The sequence below is a fragment of the Scyliorhinus canicula genome, chromosome 3 (assembly GCF_902713615.1).
Source record: "Scyliorhinus canicula chromosome 3, sScyCan1.1, whole genome shotgun sequence".
NCBI lineage: Eukaryota > Metazoa > Chordata > Chondrichthyes > Carcharhiniformes > Scyliorhinidae > Scyliorhinus > Scyliorhinus canicula.
In genome coordinates, this window is record NC_052148.1 from 165060559 (window position 1) to 165075966 (window position 15408).

Consider the following 15408-nt stretch of genomic DNA (forward strand, 5'->3'; position numbering starts at 1 on the left):
GCATTTGGAGTATTGCGTACAGTTCTGGTCGCCTCATTATAGGAAGGACGTGGAAGCTTTGGAACGGGTGCAGAGGAGATTTACCAGGATGTTGCCTGGTATGGAGGGAAAATCTTATGAGGAAAGGCTGATGGACTTGAGGTTGTTTTCGTTAAAGAGAAGAAGGTTAAGAGGTGACTTAATAGAGGCATACAAAATGATCAGAGGGTTAGATAGGGTGGACAGTGAGAGCCTTCTCCCGCGGATGGAGGTGACTAGCACGAGGGGACATAGCCTTAAATTGAGGGGTAATAGATATAGGACAGAGGTCAGAGGTAGGTTTTTTACGCAAAGAGTGGTGAGGCCGTGGAATGCCCTACCTGCAACAGTAGTGCACTCGCCAACATTGAGGGCATTTAAAAGTTTATTGGATAAGCATATGGATGATAATGGCATAGTGTAGGTTAGACGGCCTTTATTTTTTGACTTCCCATGTCGGTGCAACATCGTGGGCCGAAGGGCCTGTACTGCGCTGTATCGTTCTATGTTCTATGTACTGTGAAAAGCCCCTAGTCGCCACATTCCGGTGCATGTTCGGGACATGGCTGGGCATTGCCTCCTGGCACCCTGGCAGTGCCCCCTGGCACAGTGCGAAGGGGTCAGTGCAAAGTAGATAGCGTGGACACAGGAAGGGGCAATGCAAAAGGGGCTCCGCTGGGGGAGCTAACCCTTTCCCGGTGAGTAGGTGGGATTCCCTTCATGTGTGGTGACGGGGAGTGGAGTGCCCCATGACACATACCGGGGAGAGGTGGATGTGAAAGCTTGGAGAGAGAGGACAGCCCCGATGACGGTGAGGGGGGGGTTGCTCCGATTTTGGCACTGTGGTGAAGGAGTACTGTGATGCTGGGGGTTCCTGATCCCCGTGGGAGGGTTTGTATGGAACTTTTGGATGGGGGCACCTTCTAAAAATGGCGTACCAATCTCAAAATCTCAGCTCTTGACTGCATGTTTAGGCCCTGCACCACCCCCCCCCCCCCCCCAGCTGACTGTGTGACCCTGATCAGCGCTCTGAAATTGCAGAGTGCTGTTCGATCAGGCGAGAAAAGACAACTGTAAAGCCCACGAGTTTCACACCGCTTTTTCCACCTGATTCAAAACCCTGTGTAATTTTGGGAAAATTCTACCCATAGTCTACGCAATCTGTCCTCCGTGGACAATCCTCCCATCCCAGGAATCAGTGTGCTGAACCTATGTTGCACTCTCTCTAAGGAAAATGCATCTTTCCTCAGGTACAGAGGTCAAAACTGTACACAGTACTCCAGATATAATCTCACATCTATTATTTGTCCCATTAGTCTAACCGCTATTTTGAAAGCAAATTGCGGTGTTAGCCACTTGAATTAATTTCTGATCCACATTCCTGCAATACCTAATTAGCGGCAGAGTTGGACTAATAGCAAATTTTCATTATGGAGCTGATAATTGATACAGAACATATAACTGATCTCTCACTTTTTACTTGGTTATAATACATTTTTTTCCCCATGCTAGCTCTTTACATCAAACAACACAGATGCCAGGTATGTATCTGCATTTGTCTATGATTAAATATTGACTGTTATTGAATCCTATTTCGGGTTTGTATCTTATATTACATCGTAAAGCTTTTGGAACCCATTTTGTGGAGTTCCTTCCATGCTCATCAAGTTAATGTTAGACATAAGTCCATTGTAAAGATCTGAGAATTACTTTCATTTCAGTGATATTAGTTACATTGTTATAAGATTAAATAAATATCGGCGATACAAATGTTAACTTATCACCATTATTGATTATACTATTGCAAGATCCTTCCAGGAGACCAAAACTTCATTTCCCCAGACTTCCTGCAAAGGTATAGTAAAATATTCAAATTTCTTTATGAATCAAATTTTACATCAAATAGAATCTGTTTATTTCTGTATCTGCGGTGATCCGTACTCCTAAGTACAATACAGCAGCTGCTGCATTGTGGTCAGGTTTTTCAGATGAAAGGTTTCCCTTCCCGCCCTCTAAAGAATCAGCGGGGAACACATTCCCGTCTACACTGTACGCCTTGCAGTGACTTCATGCTTCAACAAGTGTTAATTGGCTGGAGGTAGGACTTCTGCTCCTCACGCGGGAGGAAGTCCTCCCTCAGAGAGCTGCCATCCAACCTGATTGTCTGGTTTCTCCCACGTTCCTGTAGCGGTTAGAACAGGGTCTGCAAGCAGCTCCCAGAGGCAAAGTCCTAGGATTCCAGGAAGAGGTAAGTTTTGGAGGTCTCAGATAGAGAGTGTAGGGGAGGCCAGTGGGGACTGGACAATGGGAGATAGCATTATCAGTGGAGAAGCCCGGGGGGTGGGGGGTGGGGGTGGGGTGGGGGGGGCCCGGGGCTGGAGGAGGGGGCCCGGGGGGGGGGGGGGGGGGAGGGGGGCCTGGAGGGGGGGGGGCGGGGGGATGGGGGGGGCAGCTGAGTTCCTGCAGTTACCGGGCCTTAGGTGAGGGGCAGGGAGATGCTCAATGTTAAAAGGGGAAAAGGGGAAGGGGGCTGCTGAAGGTGGTACCCCTCACTTTCCTGCCTGAGGCCTAATCCTGAATATTTTTGGTCTTCCCCTATACTTTGCAAATCCTCGTACCACTCCTCTTTCAAATTTGGGGCTGGGCGAGAAATGGCCCATGAGTGGTCAATTATTGGCCACTTGGGCAGCACAGTGGCACAGTGGTTAGCATTGCTGTCTATGGCGCTGAGGACCCGGTTTCGATCCCAGCTCTGGGTCACTGTCCGTGAGGAGTTTGCACATTCTCCCCGTGTTTGCGTGGGTTTCACCCCCACAACCCAAAGATGTGCAGGATAGGTGGATTGGCCATGCTAAATTGCCCCTTAATTGGAAAATATAATTGGGTACTCTAAATTTAAAAAAAAAATGTTTTAATTAATTGGCCACTTAAGGACTTCAATTGGGGCAAGGGTGTTGTGTCATCCAGGGCCTCGTCCACCCCAGTGTAAAATTGCAGAGAGGTCAGGGTGGGCAGGAACCCAGCGGGAAGCCCATCCGACAGATTTTATGCTCAACTCCCACCTACAAACCCGTCGGTTGGGCAATGTAAGATTCTGGCCGATGTGAGTGAAGAGTTGTTACTCCAGTACGTTCAGTAATTAATCTATCTGTATGTGAAATTAATTATTGGAAGGACAAGTTGGGACACACGCATGCAGTTTCTCTCCATGTGAACCTGATTTTGTCAAACTGGCTCTGCAGTGTGTGCGCTAACTAATGACTGGAAAGTAAATGTACCTGTGGGTAGGTAATGATGAATACAGAGCAGAAAGGTTCCATCCCTAGAAATAGGGATACAGCTCATTCATTTCAGTGCTCCTGGTAGAATCACATAGGACTCCCAGTAACAATCGCTGTGCAGTGTCCCACATCGCATTGTGTGTGTGGATGTGGGACGAGCAGGGGTCGAGTTGTAACCTCCACAACTGGGTGGCAGCCCAGGATTTACAACGCAATAAAGAATGGCAACTAGAATGGGACAGTTGAGGACTAAAGCAACCAAACCCAACTTAAATTGAGGCCTTCAGGAGAGGATGGAAAAGAATGATATCCTAATTAAATGGCATAGTTAATCATACAGAGCAATGCTGCAGAGCGGAATGGGGCATTCAGGAAGGAGGGTGATCAGTCAGGATTCAGTCAGTGTTGAGCCTGCACAGGTGTGTATCCTAAATGTGTGGTGGGACTGATTTATGCCAGTGTCAAGCTGTGACTATAATTTGGTTAGTACAAAGTCAATTGTGGGACAGATTTAGGGTGAATCAAAGCTCAGCTGCTGAGAACAAAGCAGCAAAAGATAATTTCAAATGTTACACCCTGTTGCAAAGTACTTCCCATTATTTACATTATGAAAATCTTTCAGGATTTAGAAGGAAATATATGGTACGTTGGTGCTTGTGACCGCTATAAAGCAGAGGAGGCTTTAAGGATAAAAAATAAGGTAATCAATTCTATTAAATTTACAAAATAATTCCAATGGAGACATTTTGCTGCAAGCATTTGATAAGTCAATGTCACATTCTTATTGAAATCAAATATCTTCTCATCTCTGGCAATTATTTAGAAGTCATCAAAGTTCTCATTTGCTTATCCAATATGATGTTGTGTTTGTATTTTTTCTAGATCTTTATTCTATTATGAAAGTTATTTCTGGAAACTGTATTCACTATATAACGAGCCAGAGGCATACATTGAGACTTTACTGCTGATTCAATGACAGTTTGTTTTCACTTCATTTAGAACGGTGCTTTCCTGGTGAGAGATAGTTCCAAAGGAATCCCCGATAAGCCTTACGTGTTGCTGGTATATTACAGATTTAAAGTGTACAGCATTCAAATACGATATCAAGAGGACACTAAACAGTATGCTTTGGGGAGTGGGCTCAGAGGACATGATGTAAGTTTTCTGCTATTGCATTGCTTCAGTCTTCTGTCGAATATAAATGTACCACTTTTGCTGCTCTCAGTAGACCAAGTTTTTCTAAAGCTATTTGAACATACTTTGCAAATTTAAAAAAGTTTGAATGCAAAATGTAAATGCATATGAAACATAATCCTAAAAGATCTGTGTTTTGGTCCTTTTGTGAAATGGTGTAAATCTCAAAGAGACAGAAGCAATGAAAATTACTTTAAAACTACACAAATTTGAGACGATGGCAAGCAACAAAAATATATTTTAAAATAAATTTAGATTACTCAATTCTTTTTTTTCCCAATAAAGGGACAATTTAGCATGGCCAATCCATCTACCCGGCACATCTTTGGGTTGTGGGGGTGAGACCCACGCAAACACGGGGAAATGTGCAAATTCCACACAGACAGTGACCCGGAGCCGGGATCGAGCCAGGGTCCTCAGCGCCATGGAACAAAAATATTCTACCTGTTTTCCTTTATATAAAATAATTAAGTATTTTAAAGCAGATTATCCTGGATCAATGGCCTGGCAATCCAGTAAACATTGTAAGATTGAGTAGGTTGAAATGAACTATGCAAGTGTCCCTTTTCCTTCCATAGTGAAAGTCTATGTCACTTCTATACTTTGGGTCATGTCATTTTAATATGTTAATTAATATGAAGTAAAATGCAGTAGCCATAATCATCATGATGCAGAGATGGTGGATTGTTTTGGAGCAGATTCTTTTTATAGTTCTATCTTTAGAAAGCATGTAAAATAAGGGGAAATCAAGCAAAATCACTGTGTTATTTGTCTCTGTCAGCTTTAACAAATCAATAAACATGCTGTTAACTATTCATATTGGCGGCAGCACGGTGGCGCAGTGCTGCCTCACGCCGCCGAGGACTCGGCTCGATCCTAGCCCTGGGTCACTGCCCGTGTGGAGTTTGCACATTCTCCCCGTGTCTTCATGGGTCTCACCCCCACAACCCAAAAAAGATGTGCAGTGTAGGTGGATTGGCCATGCTAAATTACCCCTTAATTAGAATTTAAAAATTGGGTACATAATTTTTTTTTAAACTATTCATATTGCGGACAGCCTAGCAAGTCAACAAAATGTTCACAATGAAGACTTTGCAGCACAATCTTAAATTTCTGCTGCAAAAATAAATTTTATTTTAGTTTTATATTTTTAAGACCACATTTCCTTTCCAGCTCATTCATACAAAATGACCCTGATTATAAACATAAAGCATGTAGAATTTTTCTATTCAGTTCTCACTTTTCCTTGTATGTGTGTTTTTCTCAATTTATTTGTATGTGTGTGTGAGGGTGTGCGTGTGTATGTGTGAGGATGTGCGTGTCTCCTTCTCCTCTGCTTCCCTTCTATAAATCTCTATCTCTGGGAATTGCCTTCACGGTTCTCCTAAGGCTTGAGTGAATTATCTACTCATCTCTGGATCAAACGTGACACCAAGGTTGTGAATAGACTGGCTTAATCTCAAACTTTTGGCAGGGAGAGGGATGGTGTCAGTAGTTAGAGACTGAAGTTTGGATAAAGGTCTGAAAACAATAGTTATAACCTTCCCAATATTTAATTGGAGGAAACTTTTGCTCATCCAGTACTGGATGTTGGATAAGCATCCTGATAATTTAGCAACAGTGGAGGAGTTGAGCGGGATAGTGGCGAGGTAGAGCTGGATGTCCACATATGAAAACTAATGCCTTGCCTTTGCGTGATATCATCAAGCAACAGCATGTAATTTAAAAATAAGAGGGGAAAAGGATGAATCCTTGGTCAATACCAGAGGTAATAGTGCAAGAGCAGAAAGAAAAATTGTTGCAAATAAATCTCTGGTTATGACTAGATAGATAAGATTGGAGCAAGGTGAGAGGATTCCTAATCAGCTTGATGACAGTCAAGAGGCATTGGAGGAGGATGGTGTGGTCCACTGTGTCAAAGGCTGCAGACAAGTTGAGAAGGACGAGGAGGAAAAGTGTACCTTTTTCACAGTTACATTGGATGTCATTTGTGACTTTGAAAAAAGTTATTTTGGTTCTGTGATAGATGTGGAAACTTGATTGAAGGGATTCAAGCATAGAATTTTGGGAAAGATGGGAATGAATTTGTGAGATGACAGGATGTTCAAGGATTTAGGAAAGGAAGGATGTGGATGAGATGACCTTGGGGTCAAAAGTTGTTTCTTTGAGGAGCCAGTAGATTCAAGAGAGAGACAAACCTGAAGAGAGAGAATGATTTACGGTATCCACATTGCTATTACATCATGAAGGAAATGTTAATACAAGCTGGTAGAAGTATAAGTGCAGCATTAAAGTTCCAACACAGTAGCTGAATTTATATAATCAATCGCTTGCATTTGGCAGAAAATTCCTAATAAAGCAGTAGCTATGCACAATAATTGCTTATTTGTGCAGACACAAAGTAAGAGAGAGGCGCCTTTTTTAGCATATCATAATTACATTATCCAAATTATTGTTTGCTGGCAGTGCAGATATTGATTGCATAGTTCCTGGGCCATATGGTTATTATTTAACCAGTAGTGTTTCATACAAAATTAATTAGCTTTTTTTCCCCATAGCTCCTCTTCCCGGGATCAAACAATATTACTATTGTTCTGATTCCATGCAAAGGAAATACAGGCCCAAGGAGACTTCTTCTTCATCAGGAGACAAAGGGCCTGTTTTTCAACAGTTTCTAAATTTGCCTCAATATATTGACAGCAAGAAATAATTATGGGGTTACATTTTTGTTGCCAAATCAGTTTCATTGAGCATTTACTTACAGGGGCACTTATTTTTGTACTCCACTTACATGGGGCCTGAATTCACCTTGGATCTCACCTTTTTTGAGTTTGCATTCAACCACTATCCTTTGCGAGCATCAAACGAGATTGTCAGATCACCAGGTGACATTCACTCTTGATGTCATTTTTAAAGAACCAATGTCCAATGTTGCTCATTTGGAACAAAACATTGAGAAATAGCTGAAGGTGTTGCTAAGCAACAAGCTCTATGTGACACTACGAAGATTCAGATTTTACAAAGCTCCCGAGTTCAAGATGCCAGTGCAGCTGCTAAATATGTCAACAATGTAGTTCAATTTGGTTCATGTAAAAACAAGTGCAACATGAGCACAGAGCATGAGGAAGCAAGGTCACCACATTGAACTATTTACAATTCCTGATTTTTTAAAAATTGTTTTGCACGTGCAATATTCTGCAACAATTTGGGCTCTTCATCACCTCATGAAATGTGCATTTACTCTGCCTAAATAATGCAACAAAATTCAGTTGTGTTTTTGAAATTAAATTATTGGAGCAACGTTTGTGCTTTAAATCCGATTGTAAATCCGGGCTTTGAGAAATGGTTTCTGCACAATATTATTTGCCCACAGAGAATGTCAAATCTGCCATGAATCAGTGTCGTTAAACAATGTTTAAGGGTGTAATTTTTTTCAAAAAGCTTTGTTTTATAAAATACTAATTTTTACCCTTAAGATTGGTAACTTGATATACTTTGATTAATATGGCTGAAAATGGTTATCTCAATAAATAAATTTTTTTAATTTGAGTGTCGAGTCAACCACCAGATTTTAAATAACAGAAAATGATTTTGAAAAATATGTAGATCCTTTGTTAGTTACTTTGTGTTATAATAGACAATCTCTTCAGTTATAAAGAAAAATTATATTCAAAAGCCTTTCAAACATACATGTCCTTCCATCTCGAAAGCAGCTTAATCTTAAAAGCATCTTCCAAGGCCTCCAATTGAATGCAGTTAACTGAAATACACAATGAAGATTAATTTGATCTGGGCACATGGCCATGTTGTGGGCAAGCGGACTTCAAGCAGAATGGACTTTGAACTAGGCCAAAATCGATTTGCACCAAACATAATTTGCACTTGAAATTCTGCAATCTTTTGTGCTGGTTTCACCAATTTGGGGCAAATTGTATCAATAAAACCCATGCAACAGGTTGGAAACTCTAGGACAATTTAATTTGAAATGTTCATTTAAATCAGTAGTTACAAGCACTTTGGGAATTACAGTCCACCTTGAAAGTTGCAAATGTAGCACCGCTGTTCAAGAAAGGAGGGGGACAGTAAACAGTAATCAGGCTGGTTTGCCTAATACCAGTAGTCAGAAAAGTACTGGAATCTATTCTTAAGCAATTATTAATAATGCACTGAGAAAATCACATTCTGATCAGACAAAGTCAAAATGTTTTTATCAAAGGGAAATTGCATTTTGCAAATGTATTACTTTTCTAAGAAGTTAATCTGTAGGGTAGACAAAGGGAAACAAGTAGATGTAGTATACTTGGATTTTCAAAAGATGAGGTGCCATACAAAAGGTTAACATGCAAGATAGGGGCGCATGGAGGTGGGGGTAATTTTTTCGCATGGAAAAGGGATTGTTTAACATGGAGAAGGGATAAATGAGGCATTTTCAAGTTGACAGGCTTTAAATAGTGTAGTGCTGTAAGGATCAGTACTGGGGCCTCAGCTATTCACAATCTATACTGCTGACTTAGATGAAGAGACAGAGAGTAAGGTATCTAAGTATTCTGATTATATAAAGCTAGGTGGGAAGAGTTGTAAGGAGGACTACAAAGAAGTAAAGTCAGATGAAGTGAATGAGAAACAAGGTGGCATATTATGTGGGAGAGTGTGAGGTTACTGACTTTTGTAGTAAGGCTAGGAAACCATAATATTTTTAGGAGGGGTGAAATCTTTTTTGGAGTTTGCACATTCTGGAGTTTATACATTCTCCCGTGTCTGCGTGGGTCTCACACCCACAACTCAAGGTCATGCAGGGTAGGTGGATTGGCCACTAAATTTCCCCTTAATTAGAAAAATGTTTCAAAATATATATTAAAAAGAAGAGGTGTGAAATTTACTTATGTTGATGTACAGGAAGATGTGGATGTACTGGTACAAAGAACACAAAGTTAGCGTGCAGGTACATCACGCAATTATAAAAGCAAATGACATGTTGGCCTTTAATGGAAGGGGTTCAAAGTGCAAGAATAAAGACATCCTGCTACAATTGTACAGCATCTTGGTGGGACCACACCTGGAATACTGTGTGCAGATTTGGTCACCTAAGGAAGCATATACTTGCATTGGAGGGAGTAGGTAAAGGTTCATGAAATTGGTCCCAGAGATGAGAACGGCATCCTTTGATGAGAAGCTGAGTAAATTGGATCCATATTCTCTGGAGTTCAGAAGGATGAGAGTGATCGACTTGAAACATTCAAGATTCGATAGGGGCTTGACAGGATGAAAACTGAGAGTTTGTTTCCACTGGCTGGGGAATTTCTAACATAACCTTAGGATATGGGTCAAATCATTCAGGACTGAGATGAGGGGAAAATGATACACTCAAAGGGGTGTGAGTCTTTGAAATTCTTTGTACCAAGGGATTGTGAATGCTTTATTATTGAATCTATTTAAGGCTGAGATAGACAGATTTTGGTCCCTCAGGGAATCAAGGAATATGGGGACTGGGTGGAAAAGGGGAGCTGGAGTCGAAGACCAGCTATGGTTGTATTGACTAATGGAGCAGGCTCAATTCACAGTGTGGGTTACTCCTGCTCCTATTTCTTATATTCTGATGACAACACCATACCCAAGTCTTCTGTCACACAGACAAACAAGGGCATAACACCACCCCAAGTAAGATCCCCCTCCAAGTTTCACACCATCCAGATTTGGAAACATTGTTCCTTCACTGTCACTGTCAAAACATTAGGAATGTGCTTCACGATCTGGGATCAAGGTGAGATTTTGGGGCCGAGAGCCCCTGGCACACCTCAGACTGAGCACTAATAGCTTCAAGGCCTTCTTAAATCCATGCTTTTTATCTAATGGTGGGCCTGGCCGAACAGACATCTTTCAGGCCCAATTCCTGCTGCAAAAGCAGGCTGTGAAAAGGGAGGTGCACCTTTTTCTGCAGTTTAAACACTTGCCACCATGCACAGCCTCACTGCTCCTCACTGCTCCTTGGGCAGCACGGTAGCACAACTGGATAGCACTGTGGCTTCACAGCGCCAGGGTCCCAGGTTCGATTCCCTGCTGGGTCCCTGCGGAGTCTGCACACTTTCCCCGTGTCTGCGTGGGTTTCCTCCGGGTGCTCCGGTTTCCTCCCACAGTTCAAAGACGTGCAGGTTAGGTGGATTGGCCATGATAAATTGCCCTTAGTGACCAAAAGGTTAGGAGGGGTTATTGGGTTACCGGGATAGGGCGGAAGTGAGGGCTTAAGTGGGTCAGTGAAGACTCGATGGGCCGAATGGCCTCCTTCTGCACTGTATGTTCTATGTTCCATGTACTTGCCCCTCAGCAGCTGAAGGCTCAACAAATTTCTTACCCCACCAAACCTACTCTTCGGAATTATGCAAAGTCTGGGACATTAAAATGGGATCACACCAAGAAAATGTCCCTGACCAGCAGCACTCTGGTTATGCCGACATCATGGGGACTGCAGCAGTTTAAGCAAGTGGCTCACCACCATCTTCTCAGGGGTAACCAGATATAGGCAGCAAATACCAGCCATTCCAACTACAAAGCAATTCGTTTTGATCACAGCAATGTTGTACAGATATCAATTGCTTGCTTTTACGAAGCAAAATTGACAGATAAGATAATGGTCAGAATACCCGAACCATTTGCTGGCGGCAGGATTCTCTGGACCCGCCGGCAGCGCAAACCCGCCCACGGGTTTCCCGGCGGGTCCAGAGAATCTTGCTTAAATGGGAACTTAAATGGGAGGAGAGAATCGTGCCGCCAGCGAACACTCGCTGCCTCCCACCAGTGGGAAACTGGCAGTTGGGAGGCTGGAGAATCCGGTCCAATTTGTTTTTACATAATCAAAGTAGCAGCCACTTTCTCGCTCTTTACAATTTAAGGACGTTTTCAGAGAAAATTACAACTGAACCCAAAAGTATTATGCCTCTCCACTTGTGATCTTCCATGACATTTTGATAATAGTGTCTATCTTTCCCCCCTCCACAGATATTTTATTCAGTGCCTGATATCATAGAAATCCACAAAAATATTCCTTTGCGATTAATTGATCGAAGAGACCAATCAGGAAGCCAAATGGAACAATGTATCCTAACCGTACCAGTGACACTGCACTGACAGGTTGATAATGTCACATGTTAAAGACTTTAATCTTCTCATATTTACGTTGGATATCTAAAACAGCACTAATTTATTTCTAATGTAAATATGTACACGCTAAAAATCCTTTCTATTGTACTTTTCTAATAATTTCTAATGGTTACTTGTTCAGATGATACTGTTAGTTGTCACTTAAGATAATGATAATAACCAGAAAAATATATTTGCAAGAAAAGGAGATATGATATTATGTTTTCTTACAAAATGTAGAAATACAACTTTCAGCTGTTTCTGTTAATCATGCTATTTCAGTTGGGATTGTTAACTGTATGTTTTTATATAGTTGTATATTTCTCACTTTCATGGACAATGGTACAACAAAGAAATTCAACTTTTCTAGAAAATTTGACTTATTTGCTCACCTATCACTGTTGAGTGTGAAAATACTAGTCGACAAACATAACTAACATCAAAAACAGCATAATCCAGCAAAAGCACCAGGCAGTATAATTCATTACATGGTGAGAAGATGGCACTCTTTATTTGTGATATCTTGAAATGACGAAACAACCTGCTTAGAAAGTATATATACCAAATACATCTATAATTACACAGTCTGAAAAGCAGCCTGCATACCAATCTAAGTATCAGGATGCAACACTGGCCCTGCCAAAGTTTCATAGGAGGCAGGTGCCAGTGCATCATAGAAACACACCTGTCAGTTCTGACTGAAAATTCCAGCTTTGAGTTTTAGGGAAATGTACGGGTACTCTAATTGTCGGTACTAGTGGTGTCCTGCCAGGATCTGTGTTGGGGCATCCAGTATCCACTGTATTCACTAACGGCTCAAATGATGGGAGAGAAAGCCACATATCCAAATTTGCTAATGACAGATAGGCAGTATTGAAAGTGTTGCCATTTTACCTTTTAGGTGAACCAAAGGCTGTTTCTTCTATTGATCAAATGACCACACAACCAGTATGTTAGCTCAAAAACACAGTTCATTAATAACACAGGACTTGTATCTCTACGCAATAATACACGCGGCTCCATACTAAACGAAACCTAATAACTAAGATGATCTTTACTTAACTTTGAGTGACTGGCATTATGCGAGATAAGACCTTTATCCGGGTCCATGTGGTCAGTTGGACATTGTTGGGTTCGTCTCAGTTGGGTTCGTCCTTCAGGAAATGGTCACGGGTCCTTGAACTTGGTTGTTCTGCTACAGTTAGTCGCGCACAGGCCGGTCCCAAAAGAGACCGATCCCTAGTGTGCAGGGCTTTTTATCCTTCGTCTCTCTCGCACCCTTTTGGGCGGTCCTTACTCCAGGTCCAATGGATTGATAGGATTTCGATCACCCTCATCGATCTTAGCCAATTAGAGGGCAGATACCTCGATGGCTGGGCGGGTCCCAGCTATCATTGTCCCAGGCAGCTAGGCCTTTCCAAATAAGGGGGTTGGCACCAGTTAGCCTGCTATCATTGATGGTCCTTAATGCGAATGCTATTGTCTTGGGAAAAATGGTGACCGATCTTTAATGAACTGGGAGTTTCTTACCAGCTCTGGTTTCTTTGCACAATACACAGAGGCTGTGTACCTGTCTGTGTCCCAAATTGACCACAATTCCCATAGTCCTTTGCAGGTGGCCATTTTAAATGGCTACAAAAGCAAGTATAAAAATATAAAGATATATTGATAGATTAAGTAAATGGGAAAAATAATGACCAAGGAATTTCAGTGTAGACAAGTATGATGCCATATGCTTTGGGCCTAAAAAGGATAGAAGCAGATACTTTAAAAATGGTGAAAAGCTAGAAATCAGTGCAGATGGAAAGAAAATTGGAGATCCATATAGTTATTAAAATGTTGTGAACAAATACAGAAAATAATCATAAAGGAATGCTGAAAGTCATAGAGAAGTAGAATACAAAGGGATAGAAAATATGTTTCAACTGTACAAAGTCTTGGTTCCACCACACATGAAGGACAGTGCTGGGCACCACACCTTACAAAGGATGTTTTGGACTTGGAGTGAGTGCAGTATAGATTACTGGCATTGTACCTGGACTGCAAAAGTGAAACCACATAGCGAGATTGAACATAGTATAGGGTTGTATACCGTGGAACTTAGAGGTTAAAGGGTGATTGGGTCAAAGTTTGTGAGCCCCTAAGGGGAACAGATTGGGTAAATTGGGAGAAATCATTTCCACTAGCTTGGGAGTCTGGCACCAGTGAGCGTAGTCTAGAAATTAGAGCCAGATATTCAGGAATTAAATTAGGTAACATTTTTTTATGCAAACGGTGATAGAAGTTTTGAACTCCCATCCTCAAACAGAATTGATGCTCGATCGATTGTTCATTTTCACACTGAGATTGCTAGATTCAAAACCTACCTATACATATATTCCCAGATCCATAAAGGATGCAGATGTGTGATCCATTGAAACTCCAGTTCCCCTTGAGTGAAACAAATACAAAAGCTATGACATAGGGAGCCTCGACTCCAACCCAACCAACCTTACCATTTCATACATCGGTAAATATATTTGGACCAGACAGTATCTCTGCACCCTTAATGCTTCAGGAACCCCAGGACAAAATCAGGAGCTGGAGTGGTCAGGTTCAGGCTAATGTCCAGCCTTTAGCCTCTCAAGTTCTGATGGTGGTGCATTAGAAAGCCATATTGGATCAAATGCTCATAATGCACCCTGACAGAATTTCCTTGCCATCGAGGTCAAATTTAGCTGATACAATATTGGCCAATTTACACCTCAAGGTTGAAAGTTTCAACGTATAATCTTTTGAAGTAAATCATTAAAACATTGTTCAGTTTTTAAAAAAGAAATGTATTCTTCATTGTATCATATTCTGTTAACTTATTTGATTTATCTATTCTGCCTAATGTTGTATGGGACCCTACTCGTGCATAATCCTACATAAATGAGATATAAAAAACACTTGTGGCTCCTTATTATATAGCAAGGTTTTTCAAAGTGTGGGTCACGACCTGTCTGGGTGGGTGTCGGGAGGGTCGCCGAGCAATTGGTCGCTGAACGATTGCAGAAGCGGCCAACATGTTACCATGTTCTATGTTAGCAGCATTTAAATTGAGAATGGCGGCTTTCAAATGAGAACAAAATTAGGCTGTGTGCCTAAACATAAGCAGCAGCAGTGAGCAAGTCACGTGCCTTGCACGCCCACTTAATATCAAGCACCCTGTGCTTTTGGTGCCAAATCATGAAGCGGTTTCTTCCATTTTAAAGCTTCTGGCAAGCAAGGCAAAAGGACTGTGAAGCTGGATCATTTTGTTAAGAAAAAGACGGCCAGAGACACATATAGACAGTGTATCTACTGGCCAGGATCCCATATGTGATCTGCTTGAGAGAACTGTCTCAGGAGAATCCACGGCGGGGCAGAGAAATGCTGGTGTTAGCTCTGTACGGAGCTCCAGGGCCTCTGGTTAACAGCCTACAATGAAGAAACTTTAGTCAGGAACAAAGCAGTATAAAGATGATTTCTTGACCTATGGTTTTGTCAGTTGTGCCAATGCAAATAAGGAAGCAAAGCCTGTGTGGGTTATATTCAGGGAAGTACTGGCAAATGAGAGGAGAAGTTCCAAACTTTGAGAGAGAAGTGGTGGGTGAAAAATCTCTATTGAGGTTGAGAGCCCAGAGTCAGTTTTAACTTACAGCTGACTCCAAATGAGTACACAGCTGTACCTGACCTGTGACAGCACATTAAAACACACCAAAATCCCATGAGGCTGGAGTAACATTTCCCAGGACTATCCAGTGGTGAGTAAAACAAA

General features: G+C 41.8%; 1 protein-coding gene across 4 annotated transcripts in view; it reads left to right on the forward strand.

Moving 5' to 3' along the window:
* LOC119963074 (cytokine-dependent hematopoietic cell linker) overlaps positions 1–14557 on the forward strand; it is a 177595-nt gene extending 163038 nt beyond the window's left edge. For all 4 annotated transcript variants that reach the window (XM_038791642.1, XM_038791643.1, XM_038791644.1 and 1 more), the window contains 5 exons: positions 1531–1559; positions 1827–1873; positions 3922–3999; positions 4299–4454; positions 11487–14557. In XM_038791642.1, the coding sequence (XP_038647570.1) occupies positions 1531–1559; positions 1827–1873; positions 3922–3999; positions 4299–4454; positions 11487–11615 (439 nt within the window). In that variant the 3' untranslated portion in view covers positions 11616–14557. The remainder of the gene's footprint in view (positions 1–1530; positions 1560–1826; positions 1874–3921; positions 4000–4298; positions 4455–11486) is intronic.
* The last annotated feature ends 851 nt before the right edge of the window (positions 14558–15408 follow it).